Source organism: Orycteropus afer, unplaced genomic scaffold (assembly GCF_000298275.1).
Source record: "Orycteropus afer afer isolate SDZICR_OR568_19922 unplaced genomic scaffold, OryAfe1.0 scaffold00167, whole genome shotgun sequence".
NCBI lineage: Eukaryota > Metazoa > Chordata > Mammalia > Tubulidentata > Orycteropodidae > Orycteropus > Orycteropus afer.
The window spans coordinates 1,354,545-1,374,415 of NW_006921754.1; the positions used below are offsets into that span (position 1 = coordinate 1,354,545).

Below are 19,871 nucleotides of genomic sequence, written 5' to 3' on the forward strand. Positions count from 1 at the left end.
CTTCATTTTTACTAATATTGCAATAATGAAAAACTATTAAAATTTCTCAGAGGCAGAATATGATGAACAAATAAACCTTCTAACTTATTACTTAGCCCTAAGTTTATTACAAATAATATTTACAATCATTTCAATGCCATGAAATCATGTATCTAAAGAAATTAAATGATTGCTTAAAACAGAAAAATACCCTGGCTGCCATTACTGAACATTTTGATCAAGGGTTCTTTAGAGGAATCCTCATCAAAAGGGGAAAATGCAGAATAGAATTTCAAATTATCATGGAATCCAGACTTTGTGAAGCCATGGCTGGATGAACTCCTGAAACTATTGCCCTGAGATCATTTTAAAACTTAAAGCCAAAAATATTCGCTGAAGTCTTCCTAAAACCAAACAGTAGTTTGGTGTAACTAGTATACAATGTCTGCCTTGAGCTCTTTTAAGAACCATCTGTATAGGATCAAACTGACAACAGCAACTCAGAAGATCAAATAGGAACTTAGGGAGCAGGGAGTTGAGGAGCAGCTCAGAAAAGTGGGGTGAGAATGGCTGCACAACTTAAATGCAATCAGTGTCACTAAATTGTACATGTGAAAACTGTTGAATTGGTGTATATTTTGCTGTGTATATTCTCAGCAACAACAAAGTAAATAAATTTAGGAACAAATCTACCTATCTATCTATCTATCTATCTTTGTTCTTGCATTCCTAGGTAAAACTTCATTTAACATTGGGGCCTCAGCATATACCCCAGCTAGAATAGTGTTTCTCCATCTAAGGGACCTTACAAACACCTCTGAAGCTTGTTTATGAGACATATTCCCAGATTTCACCTCTCAATGATTGTGATTCAGTAGGTCTTGGGTAGAATCTAGGACTCTCCATTTGTAACAAATTCCCAGGTAATTCTGCTCCGGGTGTTGAGGTTATAAGGAGAACTGCTGTACCTTAGCTTGTCTGTACTTAGGTGTTCTCATTTGTAAACTAGGGATGAGATGAACAACATCATCAGGTTGCTGTAAGAACAGCAGTTAGAAGAGTGCCTGGCATGTGTTAAGTGCTCAATAAATGCTAGTTTTTCTCTTTACTAAGTGGCCTTCTTAATTATAAGATTATAAGTTACAAGGTGGCCCCACATGATGAAATTCGAGAGAGTCCATTAACAGAAGCCCATTTAATAAAGATTCTGCTCATTTTTTTTTCAAGGTAGTAAAGAATGAAGACTGTTTCACACCTGCAGTGTGTTGGCTTAGTCATGTTTATACACTGGGTATAATATCTAAATTGTATTTACTGGCTTTGCTCTTGGTTCAGTGTGGCTTTCTTTTAGGGTAATAGAGAACTTACTTCCTAGAAGTTCTAAATTTTTCATGAATTACTGTCCTATACAGAGGATACAAGGAGCTCTGGTAGCAAAGTGGCTAAGGCACTTGCCTGCTAACCAGATGGCTGGCGGCTCAAACCCACCAGCCACTCCTCGGAAGGAAGGTTGGGCAATCCTACTTCCATAGTGATACTGCCTCGGAAACCCAAGGAGGGGTCGCTATGAGTCGGGGCCGACTCGACGGCACATAACAACAACAACAACAACAGAGAATACAACACTTTCATTATAAACTGTGGCTAACAATACTGAAAAATGTAGCCTGCATGTTAAAGACTCAAATATAGTCCTATAATATTTTGTGGAGTTGGAAAAATTCAGAGCTATATTTTTCTCAAACTATAACATCTAACGTGAGGTATCTAGCCAGAGGTATCTTTCTATGAAAGCAAGTAATTTTGTGAAGAGTTTTTAGTTTTAAAGTATTTTAAAATTTAAAATCCCTTGTTTAATAACGATTCTTAAATGAGAAAAATTTGTCCAAATTTATGTACTAATTTTAAAATGATAGTGGGGAAAATTTTGAAATTGTATCACAGGCATTTTATTTAAATCTCTTCTTGGTTTAAAGTAGCATATTTTATATTTTTATTAGCTACACTATAAACTTGTGCATTTTGGGAACAGATTTCTGAACTTGATCAAAAAGATTGTCAGCAAAATTTGATATCTGGAAAGAAAAACCATCCCACATAGTTTTTACTTAAAATAATTCCAAATTTATACTCATATTTTGAAAACGTAGAATTTGGGTCTTTTAATACTGTAAGAACAGCACTGTTAGGATTTAACTCATATGTTTCTAAAACTGGTTGTATTTCCAGAGCTGATAGTTTCATTTTAACCTAATGGCTGTGAAGTAAAGTTGCCTGGGCCCAGTCATGCAATTGCTTAGTCTCTTCCTGGTCTATAAACTAACGTTAATACCTTCCCAACTGCACTGTTGCCTGTGAAACCAAATAAAAAACAAACTCATTGACATAGAGTTGATTCTGACTCATAGTGACCCCCTTTGGATTTCCGAGGTGGTAAATCTTTACCGACGTAGGTTGCCTAGTCTTCCTTCTGTGGAGTGGCTGGTGGGTTTGAACTGCCAACTTTCTGGTTTGCAGTAAAATTGCCTGTGAACCTAACATGAAGTCACATTTATGAAAGAACTATGAAGAAATGCAAGCTGCTGGACTCAATTTTATAAAAATATTGGCAGTTTCTTGGAACTTTGTAATGAATTTGTTCAGACTGTGATCTAGTGGGAGTGGAATGTCTGGAGAAGGCACATAGTTTTTTAAGAGAAGTTCACATCTCTGTGTAACCTTGAGACTGATAAAGGCCAGTTGCAGTCACGTCATTTCTGACTCATGGCCACCCCATGCGTGCAGAGTAGGATTACACCCCACAGGGTTTCAATGACTGAGTTTTCAGAAGTAGATCATCAGCCTTTTCTTCCAAAATGGACTCCTCTCTTTCTTTTGACTTGAACCTCCAACCTGAATTTTTAACCACCAAGGGAACAACACTTCTAAAAGGTTGGCAAAATAATCTTTAAGACACATGAAAAACTGAATATGCAAAGAGCAAAATAAAACAAAACAACACCTAAATTAAGTAAGGGATGGATAATTGCTTTAAAACTACTGAAAAAGGGGAAAACAAGGGAAGGCTGGTGGTTTCTTTGCATCCTAATATGCTCTCTCTGCTTCCCTCCTGTGCTGCCTGGCTGCAGATCTCACTCTATTGGGTAAGCACCTGTCCTGGCCGAGGGCAAGACTTGGCCAGCTCCCCTGCTACTCCCCAGGGGCCCTTTATTGCTTTCACACTGTGCTTCAACAACAAAAGCAGCTCCGTTTTTCTGAACAAGTTAATTACCAGGAAGATGCAGACTGTAGGCACTCCATACATTGATGTTTATTTGTTGTTGTTGAGTACCCTTGAGTCGATTTATGGAAGCTCTAGTGGCATAATGGTTAAGTGCTCAGCTGCGAACCTAAACATTGGCGGTTTGAACCCCCCTCCCCCCAGTGGTGCCGCAGGAGAAGGACTTGGTGATTTGCACCTGTAAAGATTATGTCCTAGAAAACCCTACAGGGCAGCTGTGCTTTGTCACAGGAGGTCACTGCGAGTTGAACAACTCCAGGGCACCAAACAACAATTTTGAGAGAAACAGATCACCAGATCTCTCTCCCAAGTAGCCGCTGGTTGGATTTGAAACATCAGCCTTTTGGTTAACAATTGCATTACTAGGGCTCCTTTGAAAATGGTGGTGGTGGTGGTGTTGTTGTTGTTTGCCGTCGAATGGGCCCCGACTCACAGCGACCCCTCCTTGGATTTCCGAGGCAGTATCACTACGGAAGTAGGATTGCCCAACCTTCCTTCCGAGGAGTGGCTGGTGGGAAAATGGTGTAGGCACATATTTATCTCCATTCTGACTTTACACCAATTTCACTCGCTGAGGAATCTCACAGGAATCTCTCCTTCTGCAACATTTCTTCCCATACCGACAGAGATCTCTGCTTTATCCACACCTAGAACTGAAAGAGAAAAATAAAAAAGGGAAGTGGAAATTGAGAATTGTGCTTTTATAAAATTTAAATAAAGAAACAGAAAATGATAAGCGTGGGCGTTTCACCTTGACCTTTCTGTGCTTTCTGAAGTTGAAGGTCACTGGAAAAGCACATAAATTAAGAAATGTGAGTTGTCAGCTCCAAGCCTCTAGTGTAGCCATTATTTTCTTGAATCTTTTATATATATATATATATAGAGAGAGAGAGAGAGAGAGAGAGCTCTGGTAACATAGTGGCTAAAGCACTTGACTGCTAACCAGAAGGCTGGCGGTTCAAACCCACCAGCCACTCCTCGGAAGGAAGGTTGGGCAATCCTACTTCCATAGTGATACTGCCTCGGAAACCCAAGGAGGGGTCGCTATGAGTCGGGTCCGACTCGACGGCACATAACAACAACAACATATATATATATATATAAAGAAAACTGCTTATGTTTAAAGAGATGAACAGATTGGTAGTACTGACAAAAAATTTTTTAGTAATTCTTTTTTTCATATGATTTCTGAGGAAATATTTTGCCTATAGTTTCTAAACAGTATCTGCTTAAGACTGTAAGTACCCTCCTGAATTTCTTTGTCCTTTTCTCTTTGTGGTCTAGTATAGTGTTGTCCATACTAATTATCTCAGGGAATATTGTCAGGAAAGGGTGATGAGTTTGTTCCCTGACCTGTTGGCTTCTTTACTGTGTTGAAGAGCATGATAGAGGACACTGTCACAGAAAAATGAATCCCAGTTTGCTTCCTCCCTCCCTCCAGCCTGACTTCTCAGTGAAATTCATGTGGAAAATAACAGGCAATCAAAGGGAAGATGAGTCAGCTACTATAGGAATAATAGGAAGGCTGATTCTCTTAGAACTCTCAGGAATATTTATATTTGTACCAGATGTTCTTGACAAGGAACCAGAATGGACGCTGAGTCCTTGCTCTCATGCCGTTTGCCTGATATGTGCTTCCTTGAATGTCTTATGTTAACTATGTACATTCTTCTGGACAGTTTCTCTACAGTGGACATTAGCTTCTATCTTCCTGGCTCTACTTCCCATCCTTCACTGTCTTCTTGAGCAGGAAAAGGGAAGGAACACCTTGGTTGGACCTGTACAAGATGACCATGGGCTACTGGGCTGAAGTAGGGGAAACCAAACATTCTGCTCAGACTTCTGGACTTAGGAAGCCTACAAGGGATAAAATAATACACAACCATGGACCATCTACTCTTCTTTTATATCCTTGGAAGCTGACAGTAGACCGTTAAACCCAAGGAAAAGAAATACCATATTAGTCGAGTGGGCAGAGGGTATTTCAGATAGTTGTATTGCTGTTTTAGTATTGTGAATAGGGAGTTCCATGTACTTATCGTCATGTACTTATCTTATGCTATTTTCTTTTTTCTTTCTTCTTTCCCCCTTTAATCTGCTTTTGTCTTGAAGCTACTCCATTCGCCATTCCATAAGTATGCCTGCTATGAGGTAATGTGTGTAAATTATTTTTACATAAATTAATGTGGATATGCATAAAATGGTTACTTTATTGCCATTTACTTTGTGGTATTTTTTTTTTTTCCTTTATGTAAAAAAAAGTGCCATGAACTATCTCAGTCTCTTTTCCCATGGTCTTTAGGAAAAAACTAACAATGATGTAGAAGTATGGTATGAAAGACTTGGGCTTTTGATTAGTCTCTGCTGCATGAAGCATGAGTTCCCTAACCTCTCCTACTCTCTACTGGGAAAATAATCCTGCCTCATATGTTGTTGGGAGGCATAGACAAAGAAAAATGTGTAAAGCACTTACCACAGGGTCTGGGATATTCCAAGCACACTTGCAATGGTTGAAATACATCTTTTATTTCAGCAGAATTAAATGCAACCCCAAAAGAAAATTAAACAAAAGAGTACAAGATTAATAGGGCTGGAGTTCTAGAAGGGATATCAGTAAGACTTGTGAAGATTGATATTAAGGTAAAGTGTCTGTTGAACAATAAAAATGTCATTAAAATGACTGGCCAATGAAAATTTGTATAAGGTTCTTCTAGCTAAATATCCCCTTTCACATTTGCATGGTTTGTAATAGAATCAGATTAAATCAAAATTATAGTAAGAAAATACACAAGAATGAATGTTAGAATGGGAGTCAGAAGACCCAGGTCATAGCTCAGCTTTTTCAAGAATTAGCTTTGCGTCCTTGGAAAAGTCCTCTCAGTGATAACAGTTTCATCATATTTAAAATAAAGGGCTACTGTTACTGAACATTTTGATCAAAGATTCTATAGAAGAATCATGATCAAAAGGGAGAAAATCCAGAACAGAATTTCAAAATTTAGACTTTCTGGAGCCACGAAGGCTGGATGGACCTCTGAAACTATTGCCCTCAGCTAATCTTGAAACTTTAAAACTTAAACCAAAAATATACCTGAAATCTTCTTAAAACCAAACAGTAGTTTGGCTTAACTAATAAAGATTGTCTGCCTTGAGCATTGTGCTCTCTTAAGAACCATCAAAATGGGATCAAATTGACAATGGTACCTTGAATGATGAGATTGGAAACTTAGGGAGCAGTGAGTTTACATTGATTGGGGAGGAACAATTTGGAAAAGGAGGATGAGAACGTCATCAATGGCACTGAATTGTACATGTACAAATTGTTGAATGGGTGTATGCTCTGTTATGTATACAAGGAAAATAGAGTAAATAATTAAAATAATAAAGGGAGAGAGGCAGATTTTACTGCTCTTCTCACCATACTCCCCAGAGCCCTGCCTGGGGCCACCATGGGTGGTGGGAGAAATCAGTCAGGGCTGTGCCTCTCAAACCCACTCTGTATATTAAAGGTTGAATTCCTTACAGATGAGATTCAGTTACTTTAAATAGTGTCAGATCACAGACGCCACAGTGGTTCTAAGGTCATTTGCAGGGTTGAAGTTTGTCCTTGCACATGCTAGGATAGAATCTGATTAGAATGCTTCTCCCTGCTCTCCAGCATGTACTCGACTATAATTTAATTAGAGGAGTGTCTGTCCTATTATGTCTGATGAAGTCTCTCATATACAGGGGTTATCTGGTTAATTGGTTGATTTGGAAATTTAAACCCAGTGTTTGTTTTCCCTAAATTGGTAATAAATGCAGAGCATAGACTCAAGATTGCTTGGTTCATCCTTGAAAGACCTGCTCCCCTATCATAGGAAAACATGGATTGAGTTCTATAGCCTCTGGCTCAGAGTACTTTACTTATCAGGTTTTAAGTTGAGATGTTCAAAGAAGCCTTGCAAAAATTAACATGGTTTTTCTCTGTGAGCTAGAAATCTATTTAGTGACTTATGAGTCAAATGCAATCCCCATGAGCTTGCTAGAAATTGACCGAAAAAATTATTGTATTCATGTGACATATACCCATTAGACTTAATTGTCAGCCTGCTATAGTTCTGTGTAACTGCTTGATGATAGTTACGTGAGCAGACCAAATGAAAACTGCAATGGAAGTAAGATTATATAACCAAAAACCAAACTCGCTGCCATTGAATCAAATCTGACTCATAGCGACCCCCTTTGGGTTTCCAAGGTGCTAAATCTTCACTGAAGTAGATTGCACAGTCTTCCTTCCACAGGATGGCTGGTGGGTTTGAACTACTAACCTTCTGGTTAGCAGTCAAGCGCTTAGGCACTACACCACCAGAGCTCCTCATATATAATGTTGTTGTTATGTGCTGTCGAGTCGGACCCAACTCATAGTGACCCCTCCTTGGGTTTCCGAGGCAGTGTATCACTATGGAAGTAGATTGCCCAACCTTCCTTCTGAGGAATGGCTAGTGGGTTTGAACCGCCAGCTTTCTGGTTAGCAGTCAAGTGCCTTAGGCTACCAGAGCTCCACATATACATATATGGCAGTATATCATTTTGAATCATTAAAGTGTACTTCCACTAATATTTCACCATAAAATAGAGGCATTACAAAGGATTACTCATAGGAATTTAACTCACATTTGAGTCATATATAAGGTATGACACTGAGCTTGGATCCTGTGAACTCAGCATAATTAAGTCATGTAGCCTGAATGCAGATGAATTACTGACTATGTGGAACATCACAATCTCAGGGGACAAATCCTAAAAAAGTCAAATTCAGTCAAAAACATATTTTTCTGTTAGTTTTCTCTTGTTGATGTAAGAGCCCTACTTCATCGCATATGTACAATGAAGCCCATATTGTATAACCATTCTCTGTTATGATTTCCTAAGCCATTTCTCTTACTTTACTTTCTCTGCACTCAAGAAAGAATACGTAGTGAATCAGAGATAAAACATTTACTTGAATTATTTGACTTGAAAATGATGGCTGTCTTTGCTGCTGAAAGCTAACATGGATATAAGTTTCAGGAAAGATTTTCAGTTCAGTTCCTGTTTCTTCAGTTTAATGTGGTGATACCATTTTTAATGGTAATGGCACATGGCCAAATCCAATATAGAAAACTATCAACCCCAGAAGAAGCATCTAACTCTTAAAGGTACAAGATAGTACATAGATTATTGAACACAAATAAAGTGGCAATAAGCTCCGAAGGGTCTGTCTCATAAGGGAACAAATAAATACAACCTCTTTGAGAGGAAAAGTTAAAACACAGTTAATAGTATCATTTGTGATCAGACATTAAATAAGTAATGAGTGCTTTTTAACTTACAATAATGAATTAACAGAAAAACCACTTCATCAAAGTTGACAAAATGATAACTTTGTAAAGCACAGAAAAGAAAAAACTTAGGAATGTTCTTTTCTTGGAACTCTTTCTGCCATGCCTCACATTCACTGACACAGTAACTTTACGTCTCCAGCTGGGAAAATTCAAACATGACATTGTTCAGGAAGACTTTCTATTGATTACAAAAAAAAAAAAAAAGAGTTAGAAAAAGGAATGTTGTGATAGAAACATTTTTAATTAGTAAATGAAAACTTAAGCTATTGATAATGCCTTGAGTTCATTGGAAATTATATGCAGTGCATTGTAGAATTACTGAAGTTGTGTCATTGCAAAATGATACACATAGGTTACCATGAGTTGAAATCAACTCAGTGGCAACTGGTGATCACTGCCAAATTCTGTTATTTATTCTAATTCTGTTATTTATCCTACAGTTGAGTATTTGAGTAAAATATGATTCTGTTTTATATAGAATCATACATATCAGGTTATGATTTCTGGACCTAACCTAGCGGAAGTGAAATATATTTTAAAATATGGTTAGTGTAGGTGGCAAATTGACAGCTAGCTCTGCTAGCTAGGCAACGTTTATAAATAAGAGCAGAAAATTAATCAGCAAGTTGCTAAGACAGCTAGGTCTTTGGAGCTGACCTCTTTTTTTTTTTATTATTTTAGGAATTCTCCTACTTTCAAATCATTTGAGGAGAGGGTTGAAACAACTGTCACAAGCCTTAAGGTACAGACAAGTGAATTCTTTGTGGTTGAGTCCATTGAAACAGGAGAGCTTAGTCATTGGTGTTCTGATGGCAATGTTTACAGCATTCTATGCATCCATGAAGGCCAACTTGTACAAAGTCAATCTTTTTTCCTCACATATAAATCTATATGTAAAACTAGTATTGAACATTGTTACAGTATCCATACAGAGTTGTCTGTGTAATCCATTCAAGGACAAATTGTTTATTAAAGTGAAGTAGGGTTTGAGTTCATTGCTTATTAATCTCTTTGCTAGTTAGAATTCATAATACAGTCTCCCAAAAAGTAGATAAGGTTAAAGGATGTGTGAATCTGAATTTAGAGTGTGAGCAAAAGTTTAGTAACAGCTCAGATCTCCTGTAGTTTGGGCCTGGATGAGCAAAAACGAACATGACAGGATGTATTTAACTGCCATCCACAACCCATTAGCAACCTAAAATTGTTTACTAAATTCACATATTGAGCACAATGTAATTATTATCGAGCGAGCATTAAGCTGAGTCACAAATGCATTGTTCTTTAATAAATCATTTGGTCTCTGGGTATAATCTGAAAATAATAATAGTAATAATTAAAAAAAAAAAAAAAAGAGAAAACCAAACTCACTGCCATCAAGTCGATTCCTATTAAATGGCACTAATACTGTGATATTGTTAATAATTGTTAGTAATAAAAGATACTGAATTAATTGGTTGAGAATAGACAAAATAAGCTAGTCTACAGAGCAGAAAAAAGCTGAAATAAAATCAGCTTCATCATAAAGTGTATAAAATCAGGGAAAGTCATTAAAACTGCTAAGATGATGATGATGATGATGATGATTTTTAAATCTATCTCCTAAACATTGACTTGGTTACATCTATAATAATTATCACTATTTTATGTGCAATCAATTTCTCTATGTCACTCTTATTAGGAAAACTAAGAATATGATTGGTCTTTAACAAGATCAAAAGCAGATATGTGCACACACCAATTACTCACCTCCTTCTGAATGTTCTGTCCATCTTACACTAGCTCACATGTGCTGGACCTTAGCATGAGCATGTGAGGTTACAAGCTAGTCTTTGCTAGAGGTCCTAGATGCTCTTACTGATTCTGACCCAGAGGGGTTTCCCTTAGGAGAGGCTCTTTCCCACAATCTTCTACGTTATTAGACCTGAGATTAAGTGTTTAAGGCAGAAGAATGAAATAATTGCTCAGTGTTTACCAGACATATCTTCATTAGTTTTATTTGTTAACGAGCTGTTTCTACAAGTTCCCTATTCTGCTTGTCAACATCATCACTTATTGAATGTACAGGAACCAATCAAAACAAAACAAAACAAAAAATGCTGTAGAGTCTACTGGTAGCAACCCCAAAGGAAAGAATGTAACTGCCCCCATAGGATTTCTAAGGCTGTAAGTGTTTTATGGAAGGACACTATCACATCTTTCTCCTGCCCTGGAATTAGCAGGCACCATTAGTAAAGCTTTTGAAAGGGAGGGACATACAGTGTTGTGGACTTTTCTCTTGCTGAAATATATAGTATCAAAACAAAAGTCTCAGAAATCCTAGGAATCAATTACTCACCTTTTGCTTTTTAGCCTTAGACAATCCAAGGAGCATGAATTCTTTACTTGTTAGATCATTTCTGACACAGGAGAAGTTGTACTTTTTAGGTTTTCTTTAGAAGAACGGGATATGAAGAAGCAAAAGAAGAATAAAGAACAACCTGTTTTCATTTGCTTTTAGGAAATTCTGGTAAGCCTATAGCTCACACGATTTCCATGTTGGATCCGTACCCTCAGTCTCTCTCTCCTGTCACCTCATCAGGATGGAAGGTGTATAACCTGCCTCCTTCGGACATGCACACCACTAACCCAGCTGATCTGATACTAGCCTCTGTTGATCTTCTGAAAGTGGATTCTGGTTATACATGATTGTCTATGGGTTTAACAAGACTCACATCCTCTCCACCTCCTAGGACACGGCCAGTGCCTACTTCCTCTTCCTCTGCCCACCCAGGCAATGGAGAATAGCTGATAATCATGCTTTGAGTAAAACCTCCCACTTCCTCAATAAGTATGAATGTCTCATTCCCCTCTCTTTTCTCCAGACTAAACAATAGATATGTTTAACCCTGCTTTATATAGTTTTCTGCATAGTTCACTTTTTTTTTTCCTGTATCTCCAAACTTTTTATATCTTTCTTCGATTATGAAACCCAAGACTGCCTTCTTCTGAGAGAATGACTCATGAGTCAGTAAGGATGAGAGGAATTCCTTGCAGGTCTAAATGCTGCTTTTCTCTTCACACATACTTTTGTTCAACTTGATTTTTAACATACCAGTTATGATGAATCATGTTCATATTTGTGTTCTATTAGAGATAATGTTCTGCTGTGAAGTGAGGTCCACTCCTGCCATCTTCTCACACAATCTGTCACACACCATGTGGCATTTGTACCTATTGATGTCTCCTTTACATGTGGCATTTGTACCTAATTGATGTCTCCTTTATACTCAATTCTGTAGGTAGTTAGATCTTCCTTGAAAAATTTTCCACTTCATCATAATCATACAAAATTTAATCCTTGCTGCCTAAATCCTTGCAATGTTTTATGACATCTCATAAAGTCAATAAGCATATATAGTCAATAAGCATACTTTCTATTTCATCCAAAACAAACAAACAGGTTTTAATAGCGTTGGCCCCAGAGCCAACTCCTCTGTGAAGAGGAGCTCCTGTGAAACTACATTTGGTACCCTCTACCATGTTCCAGTGAATCTTTACGAACTACCTCCCTTCTATCCATTCCACACCCATGTAAGCAGGTCACATTTTTAAGGCATCTACTTCTGATGAATACATTACATGACCTGAATAAGTCATTTTTTAAAACAGCAAAGTATGTTTTATACTTCTTGTTTCTTTATCAGCCAGCTGTTTTATTATGAGAGATCAGGAAACACCACCCAGTAAGTCAAATGAAATTTTAAGCAAAGATGTTATAATTTTCAGGACCAAAAATTTTGGGGTGAAAAACAGTTACCCCTGGAGGTGTCCAGGAGAGGTTTATAGCCCACCTCTCTGCAAAAGCAGATCTTTGCCAAAAGTATTCCAGTGTGTCGTGGGTCATTAAATCCACACAGCTAGGAAACCCCTTTATTCCACTCCCTTCTTTGCCAGATTGTTCATTTCAAGTAGGTTCCCTCCTTCTTCAGTTAGTTGAGAACAATCAAGATGTGGGAGGGAAGAATGAAAGGAAACTCAGAGGAGTTCTGCAATAATTGGTATTCACCTGATTTAACACTGTGTGTGACTTCTATTGCAAAAGAGAATTTACGTGGGGGGTGAGGAGAATGGAGACTATTAATAGAATAGATTTTATTGATTTAGTCTTATTTGTTTCTCGGAAGAAAGAGAGAAGCATAGGGAAATACCATATAATTGAGAACACTCCTCCATTCCCAGATAACACACAAAGAAAAGGAACTATCAGTGCTCTGAACCAGAGAACAGCAAGCTACTTACCTGTGGGCCAAATACAGCTGGCTGCCTAATTTTATATAGCCCACAAGCTAAGAATGGTTTTTACAATAACATATGGTTGGGGGTGGGGAGACTAATGTTCTGTGAAATTAAAAATTAAATTACATGAAATTCACATTTCAGGGTCTATATATAAAGTTTTATTGGAACACAGGCATGCTCATTCACTTACGAACTGTCAATGGCTGCTGCTTCACCCTAAAACAGCAGAGTTGAGTATTGATGGCAGAGACTGTGTGGCCTCCATGCCTAAAATTTTACTATCTAGCTTTGTACGGAGTTTTCTGACCTCTCCTCTAAACCTTTGAGCAGAAGAAAAATTTCAACTCAGGAAAAAAAAAGGGCTAAGAGCAGCAAGGGATTTTAGTGACAATTGGAGAAAAGTGTTTGCTTGTTTTTGTCATGATTGAACTGCTTCAAATCCTGGTTAAGTTATTGTCAAAAAGGCAGACCAGGCAGAGCATTTTGAGTAACACTCAGTCCCTGTGTTGTTCCTTCCTCTTCTTGTCAGTGATCACTCGAATGACACTCAGTTGTAGGTGGCCATAGGCAGTTGCAACATTATCTATTCTATTCCTTCCTTTTCTCCTAGTGGTTATCCACATTTTTAATGGCCAAGGAAGGCCAGCGTGACTAAGACTGCATTAAGTATTTTAAACTGTTAAATATTCTTTTGAAGGACTTTCTAATAAGGAATTTTTTGAAATATTTAACCATATTTTTAAATTATAAATTGATTTCTTCTGTATTTATAAGGTGATAACAAGAACATAAAAGGGGAAACTTGTAAAGCTTTATTTGTGTCTTAAGAGCTATTTCGGTGTGAAATTACCAGTTTTTTAAAACTAGACCCATTGCCACCTCGCAAAGCAATCTATTTAGAAAGTACTTTTCAAAAGACACTATTCTGAGAAATCCAGACGGCTCTGCTGCTAAATCCCAAGTAGAAAGCCTAAGTTGAAGGCACTTAAAGACATTTAGACATTTGTAAAATTGGGGAAGTTAAATCTAAAATGTAGTTCTGTTTTGATGAAATTGGTTCTCTCCGGGGAGTGGACGGCTGTATCTACAGATCTGGTTTTGCGCCTGAAAGGATCGGACATTTTAATAGATGTGGAAGAGATAATAATGTGATAAATAGATTTTAAGAGATAAAGTGTTGCTAAAACTCTGACACAAAAGTAATATTTGGAATCCTGCCCCAGAACCCCAGTATGAACATTTTAGCACTGTGTTAAAGGGAACTGACTTCTCTAACCCTTTTCATCCCATCTGTAGAAAAAAAAGTGTTTCTGAATTTGAAGTAATGAAGATTTTTGCATTCTTGTGAAGTCATTACAGTAATAAGAATAATCAACAACCTTTTCCTTCCTTCACATTGGCCTGTTGTAGACGAAAGTAGGCGGGACCAACCACAGTGGAGGCAGTTTTGAAGAGGTGCTCAGCTCCACGGCGCACGCTAGCGCGCAGAGCCCGGCGGGAGGCCCCCGGCGGGCCGAGGAGGAGGAGCTACAGTGCTAGGCTCCTCCCAGCTGCAGCCGCACCCAGAGGCCCAGCCACTGCCCGGCCCCGTCGCCTGCGCCCAACTATCCAGATATGAAGACCAAAATCCCATTGGGAAAAACCGAGGCCTTGTCATTGTCATTCAAATGGCCTCTCCACAGAGTTGAATGAAGTAGTTTTCATTTGTAGTTGTGCTAATACACTTGACCACTAACTTTCAACATTCGTATCTTGTCATCTTCTAAATGTCCTAAATTGAGCAGACAGGATTGGTCACGGCCATTGTCCTGTAATTTAACGTCCATTTCCCAAACATGTAACTACTAATTATTTGCTTTGGCTTTTGCATTTACTCTTTCATGATACGCATGTGCCTGATGGGCTGATGGAACACCCGTTTCAGTGCAGCTACATTCAAAGGATGGAGCTCTAAGTGACTGTCTCCAGCAACAGATGACTTACTGAAAATGTTATTAAAGTACTTATGACCCACCCTTACCTACATATATTACACATATTTACGTAAACAATTAAAATACTTTTAATGATAAGACTTTGAATTCTTAATATCTTTAAGCCTCAGAGGTTATTGATGGCCCTCAAAGTTGTTCGCAGTGATTCCTCAGAAACTATTTTAAATCACTTCCTACTGCTAAGGTGTTGAACATGAGAGGGGATGTACAAATAATCATGACCTCAGCTACCCTCGGCTGCTAACGAATCTCCAACTCTAAAATTCTCTCCAATCTTCCTGGTAGAGCTGTTAACTCAGGTAAAGGGTATTCAAAAGGGTAACAAAAAGCAGCAGAGATCTGCAACCCTAAATTGTTGCCATGTGTGGAATAAAGGATCGTATTCATACAACCAGATTTCCTGGAATAACTGTTAACTTTTGTACTGCATGCTTCTCATTTTTTCTTCTAAATGGGAATATACTTTTGTTATTATGTAGCAGAACTATATCTTAAGATAGATTTTTAAACACACACTGAGTAGATCTAATATCACAGTTTAAAAAGTCCACATAATAAATGATATGGTTGTATGTTAATGTTCTTTTTTTTTCTGTATTTATTATTAAGTAGAAATAGATACTTGTCCCATAGTCAAATGAAGTCAATCTGAAATTTTCTATTCAAATCAATGGAGCAGGAATATTCCCACATCTAACCGAAAATCAATCTGTTTATGTCCACTTACTCTCTGAGGCCTGGAATTTTAGCAGAGGGGATGGGGCTGTAAACTTGCCCGAAACTGTACAAAGAAGCCCTGCTGGGAGGAGCATTGATAAGTTCCCTTACAGCCCCTCCAGCAGTGGGTTGTCATATTCCCATAGGGCTGGAGCCAAACACTGTTGAGCTGGTTAACACACTTGGCTGGTGACCAAAAGGTTGGAGGTTTAATTACACCCAGCGGTTCCTCAGTAGAATTGCCTGGTGATCTACTTCAGAAAATCAGCCACTGAAACCCCTACAGAACACAGTTCTCTTCTCACAAAACAGGAAGTCACCATGAGTCAGAGCTGACTCCAAACTTCTGCTGGTGTGGTGGAACCCGTGCTAGCTCTACTAAAATGCATTGTGAAGAACGCAGTCAAAGACAATGTGGCAGTGAAATTATGAGTGCCAATCATTTCAAACTCATCAGGCAACTGCAGATTGGGCCCAGAGAGATTCGAGCCCCTGCCCACTGCAGTGAACAAGCCAGCAAGCATGAGCCGGCAGGACGGTGTTTGGTTTCCAGCCCTACGGGACCATGACTTCAACCCACATGCTGGCAGACAAATTAGGGAGAATGTCAACACCCTGTATATGAAATGATACTGTAACAAAAACATTCCACCCATCAGAAATTTCAGCAAAATATGATTGTAAAAGACTGGAATTTTAACAAAGTGAATCATTCTGTAATTTAACCATTTACCACTTTTTAAATACCGCTGCTATGATGGAAAATATTCAGGATGTCACAGTGCCACTTTATCTTACAACTCTCATCTCATAAAGATTACGACTATTGGTACGTCATGCCAGCAAAGTCATCTGCATTTTACTCTAGATTACCTATTTTCTTATAAATCTGTTCTTGTACCACAGAAAACAGAACAAACTGTATGCTTTACTACATCTTGATAAATCATGCCATTTACAGTGGAGTCAACATGAGTTGGAAATGGCAACTAACGACATGGAGATTGAACAGAGGATCTAAGCTGCTCATGTGTCATCATTTATTTTTCTAAAACTACCTTGTCAGCTTGAAACATGTTGAGCTTTACTATAAAATGGTGAATAGCATTATGAACTTCAACCCCAGCACTTTCTTCTCATGGTCAAAGTGGAGTTGAGGTGGATCCAATAAAGGAAATGGTGGTAAGGTTAAAAAGTGATTGAATATGAAATATGAACAACTTCTTCAAACTTGGTATTCAAATAAAATTTCAGACTATAGTATTAGTTGTCATAATCTTATGGGTACTTTTGATAATCTCTAATTAAGAATGGCAGAAGCCACTCATGCAACATTTCTACGTGACCCTTAGTGAATAACATAAAAATAGCCTAAGTCTATCTCACCTTTAAATATGAAGACTGGCCATAAAAATGCTAGGCACAGAGGATGCTACTTCACGTCAGCTCATGAGTCAGTTATGACAGAGGCTGTGAGATCAGTATTTTTCACATATATGAGCACTGAGAATTATGTAACAGCTGGTAGTATGCCAGTCCACAAGGGAAAAGTGGTAAGAAGTATCTTTTTTTTCGGTTGAGTCTAACTCAAGAATAATTGTTTAAACTGCATCACAATCATGTAATTTGTTAAAAATACCAATTCCAGGCAAGTAGATCTCTTTTCCAAAAAAAGAAAAATGTTTTAGTGATGTTGTTATTGTTGTTATGTGCCATTAAGTTGGACCCAACTCATAGCGACCCCTCCTTGGGTTGCCAAGGCAGTATCACTACAGAAGTAGATTGCCCAATCTTCCTTCCGAGGAGTGGCTGGTGGGTTTGAAACGCCAGCCTTCTGTTTAGCAGTCAAGTGCCTTAGGCACTGTGCTACCAGAGCTCCCTTTTTAATGATAATGCTAAAATATTTATAGATTTTGCTGGTGGATTCAATAGCTGTCTTCTTTAACTGATCTTCATTTTGTTTTCTTACTAAATATTTTATTTTGTAGCACCTTAACTTAAAAAAAAAAAAAAAATGAGCTCAGTGAGGAAGGTTTAGAACTGACTGAATCCCCACTTGATAGGTAGATGATAAACTGAGATTTTTAAGTGATCAGTATTAAGTGTGACCCAGTAGAGGCTTCCCAATTGGATAAACTGTTGGCTATTGATGACCACTATTGCAGATGTAACATTCTCAAAATAAAACTCAAGGGCCACATAAAACCTTCTGGTTATAAATATTTGAACCTTATCTGGGGTTATTTTGTGTAAATGTTTTCATCCCAGGAAAAAACAAATTACCCACAATATTGATAGATGGAATTGTTTTCCTACTCACTACATCTCCAATATTAGTAAGACTCTCTCTGCTTTTCAGTGCAGAGCAACTCTATGTACATATTTGTTTTGCTTCTTAAAAGATCATGCACCTTGCTTCCTGCAAATTGGGTATCCATGGATACTGTGAAGCGTTTCCAAAGAAACACGCCTAGATTTCTCACCATGGCAGCCTAACAGGCCTTCAAATGGAAACTGACGTTTGTATAATGACAGGCATCATTGTTCCATGACAATACCTGGCAGGTCTGCATGCATTCTGTCCTCGCCATTCAGGGGTTGGGCATCACTGAATGGGAATGGCAAGGGGCTGAGGAAGGTTGTTCCTTACCCTAGCCTTGAATGGTCACTTTTCCTGGGATAGGAATAAATCACAGGGTAAGTGAAAGGGAAATAAGGGGAAGATACCTGCTTTGACATGTTGCTAATAAAGGCCCAGTAACCCTAAAAATAGTGGTGTAGTGCCTAAGGCATCTGACTGCTAACCAGAAGGCTGGCGGTTCAAACCCACCAGCCACTCGGAAGGAAGGTTGGGCAACCTACTTCTGTAGTGATACCACCTCGGAAACCCAAGGAGGGGTCACTATGAGTCAGATCTGACTCCACGGCAGTGAGTTTGTTTTTTGTTTACCCCCTCGGAAACCCAAAGGGGGTTGCGGTGAGTCAGATTCGATTTGATGGCAGTGAGTTTTTTTTTGGTTTGGACCCTCACTTTGAGCCCTGGTTGTGCACTGGTTATAATCACTCCGATAACCTAAAAGTGTGCATTTCAAACCCTCAGCTGCTATGCCGGAGAAAGATGAGGCAGTCTGCTTCTGTAAAGATTAGACTTGGATGGAAACCCCGTGGCACAGTCCTACTCAGTCCTACAGAGTTAGAGGCAGAATTGATGGCCATGAGATTTGGTTTGTTTGTTTGGTGCCCCTGATTATGTATTTCTCACCTGGTAATAAGTGTTCAAGATTTGGAACTCAGACAATGACAAACATACAAAGAAAATGACATCTGAAAGGGCCTGTATGTACCAATTTATATCCCCAAATGATAGGAAGGAATGGGGGTGGGGTAGAACATGTTAGCTGGTTTACAAGTCTGTGATCAGCAGCTTAAAGCAGGTCACAGTGAAATTCAAATCTAGCTCCAGACAAGTTATCATTTGAAAAAGGAAGCATTTTACCTGAAAGTGCATTACTAATACGTCCCCCCACCCCACCCCACTCCACATCACTGAGTCAGCTGAAGCATCTATTCTTAAAAGCAAGTATAATTCAATTTTCTATCGTTCAATGAATCTGGCCTTTGGGAATACAGGTTATTAATTCAGAATCAGATGGTTTAAAATCTCCAATAAATACTCCCAAGTTTTTAGGCTTTCAACATTTATTTATCTAGTTCATAAGTGAGGTAGCCCTCCCCCACAGTTTTCCTCTATGAAATTTCAATCTTCTATAGCTTTATTGCCCAAATGACGTCATGTTTCTTGCTGGAGTACAGCCATGTGAAAGGAAACAGACACATCTGGGGAAATCAAGAGACATTCATGCAAAACACAATGCCATGTGAAGGAGAAAGAAGGTGTGTTCCAGGATCACAGCCACAGAGAGAACATCTCAGGTGTGGGGCTCACTGGAGGCTGCAGCTATGCTGGTGTTCCTTTCTGTCTCAAGTTCAGAAACAAGTTGGACTATTTCAGGGTGACTGAATTTTCCTGCAAAACAAGAGAGAGGGAAAAAGACATTCCCATATTAACAAAAAAAAGAAGGCAACTGCTCCCACTTGATCCCATAGCTCATTAGGGGCTGTATTCTGTGATCTGACTCATACTTCACTCAAATGCAGAAGACTGCAATTCCAGCTGCTGGAGAGAAGTCAAAGGTGAGCATTGGAGTTTATTCTCTGTCACCCTCGATGCCACCAAGTAATGCAAGAGACCTGGGC

The 19,871-nt window shown here is 38.6% G+C and overlaps 2 protein-coding genes across 2 annotated transcripts in view; one reads left to right on the forward strand and one right to left on the reverse strand.

The window, feature by feature from the left end:
• The window catches only part of TPD52L1 (TPD52 like 1), a 40,670-nt gene extending 26,228 nt beyond the window's left edge, over positions 1 to 14,442 (forward strand). Inside the window, exons 4-7 of the mRNA XM_007946588.2 lie at positions 3,108 to 3,122; positions 5,372 to 5,410; positions 9,307 to 9,367; positions 14,314 to 14,442. Of these exons, the coding sequence (XP_007944779.2) occupies positions 3,108 to 3,122; positions 5,372 to 5,410; positions 9,307 to 9,367; positions 14,314 to 14,442 (244 nt within the window). The remainder of the gene's footprint in view (positions 1 to 3,107; positions 3,123 to 5,371; positions 5,411 to 9,306; positions 9,368 to 14,313) is intronic.
• Positions 14,443 to 19,543: 5,101 nt separating this feature from the next.
• The window catches only part of HDDC2 (HD domain containing 2), a 30,610-nt gene continuing 30,282 nt past the window's right edge, over positions 19,544 to 19,871 (reverse strand). Inside the window, exon 6 of the mRNA XM_007946589.2 lies at positions 19,544 to 19,641. Coding sequence (XP_007944780.1) covers positions 19,544 to 19,641 — 98 coding nt within the window. The remainder of the gene's footprint in view (positions 19,642 to 19,871) is intronic.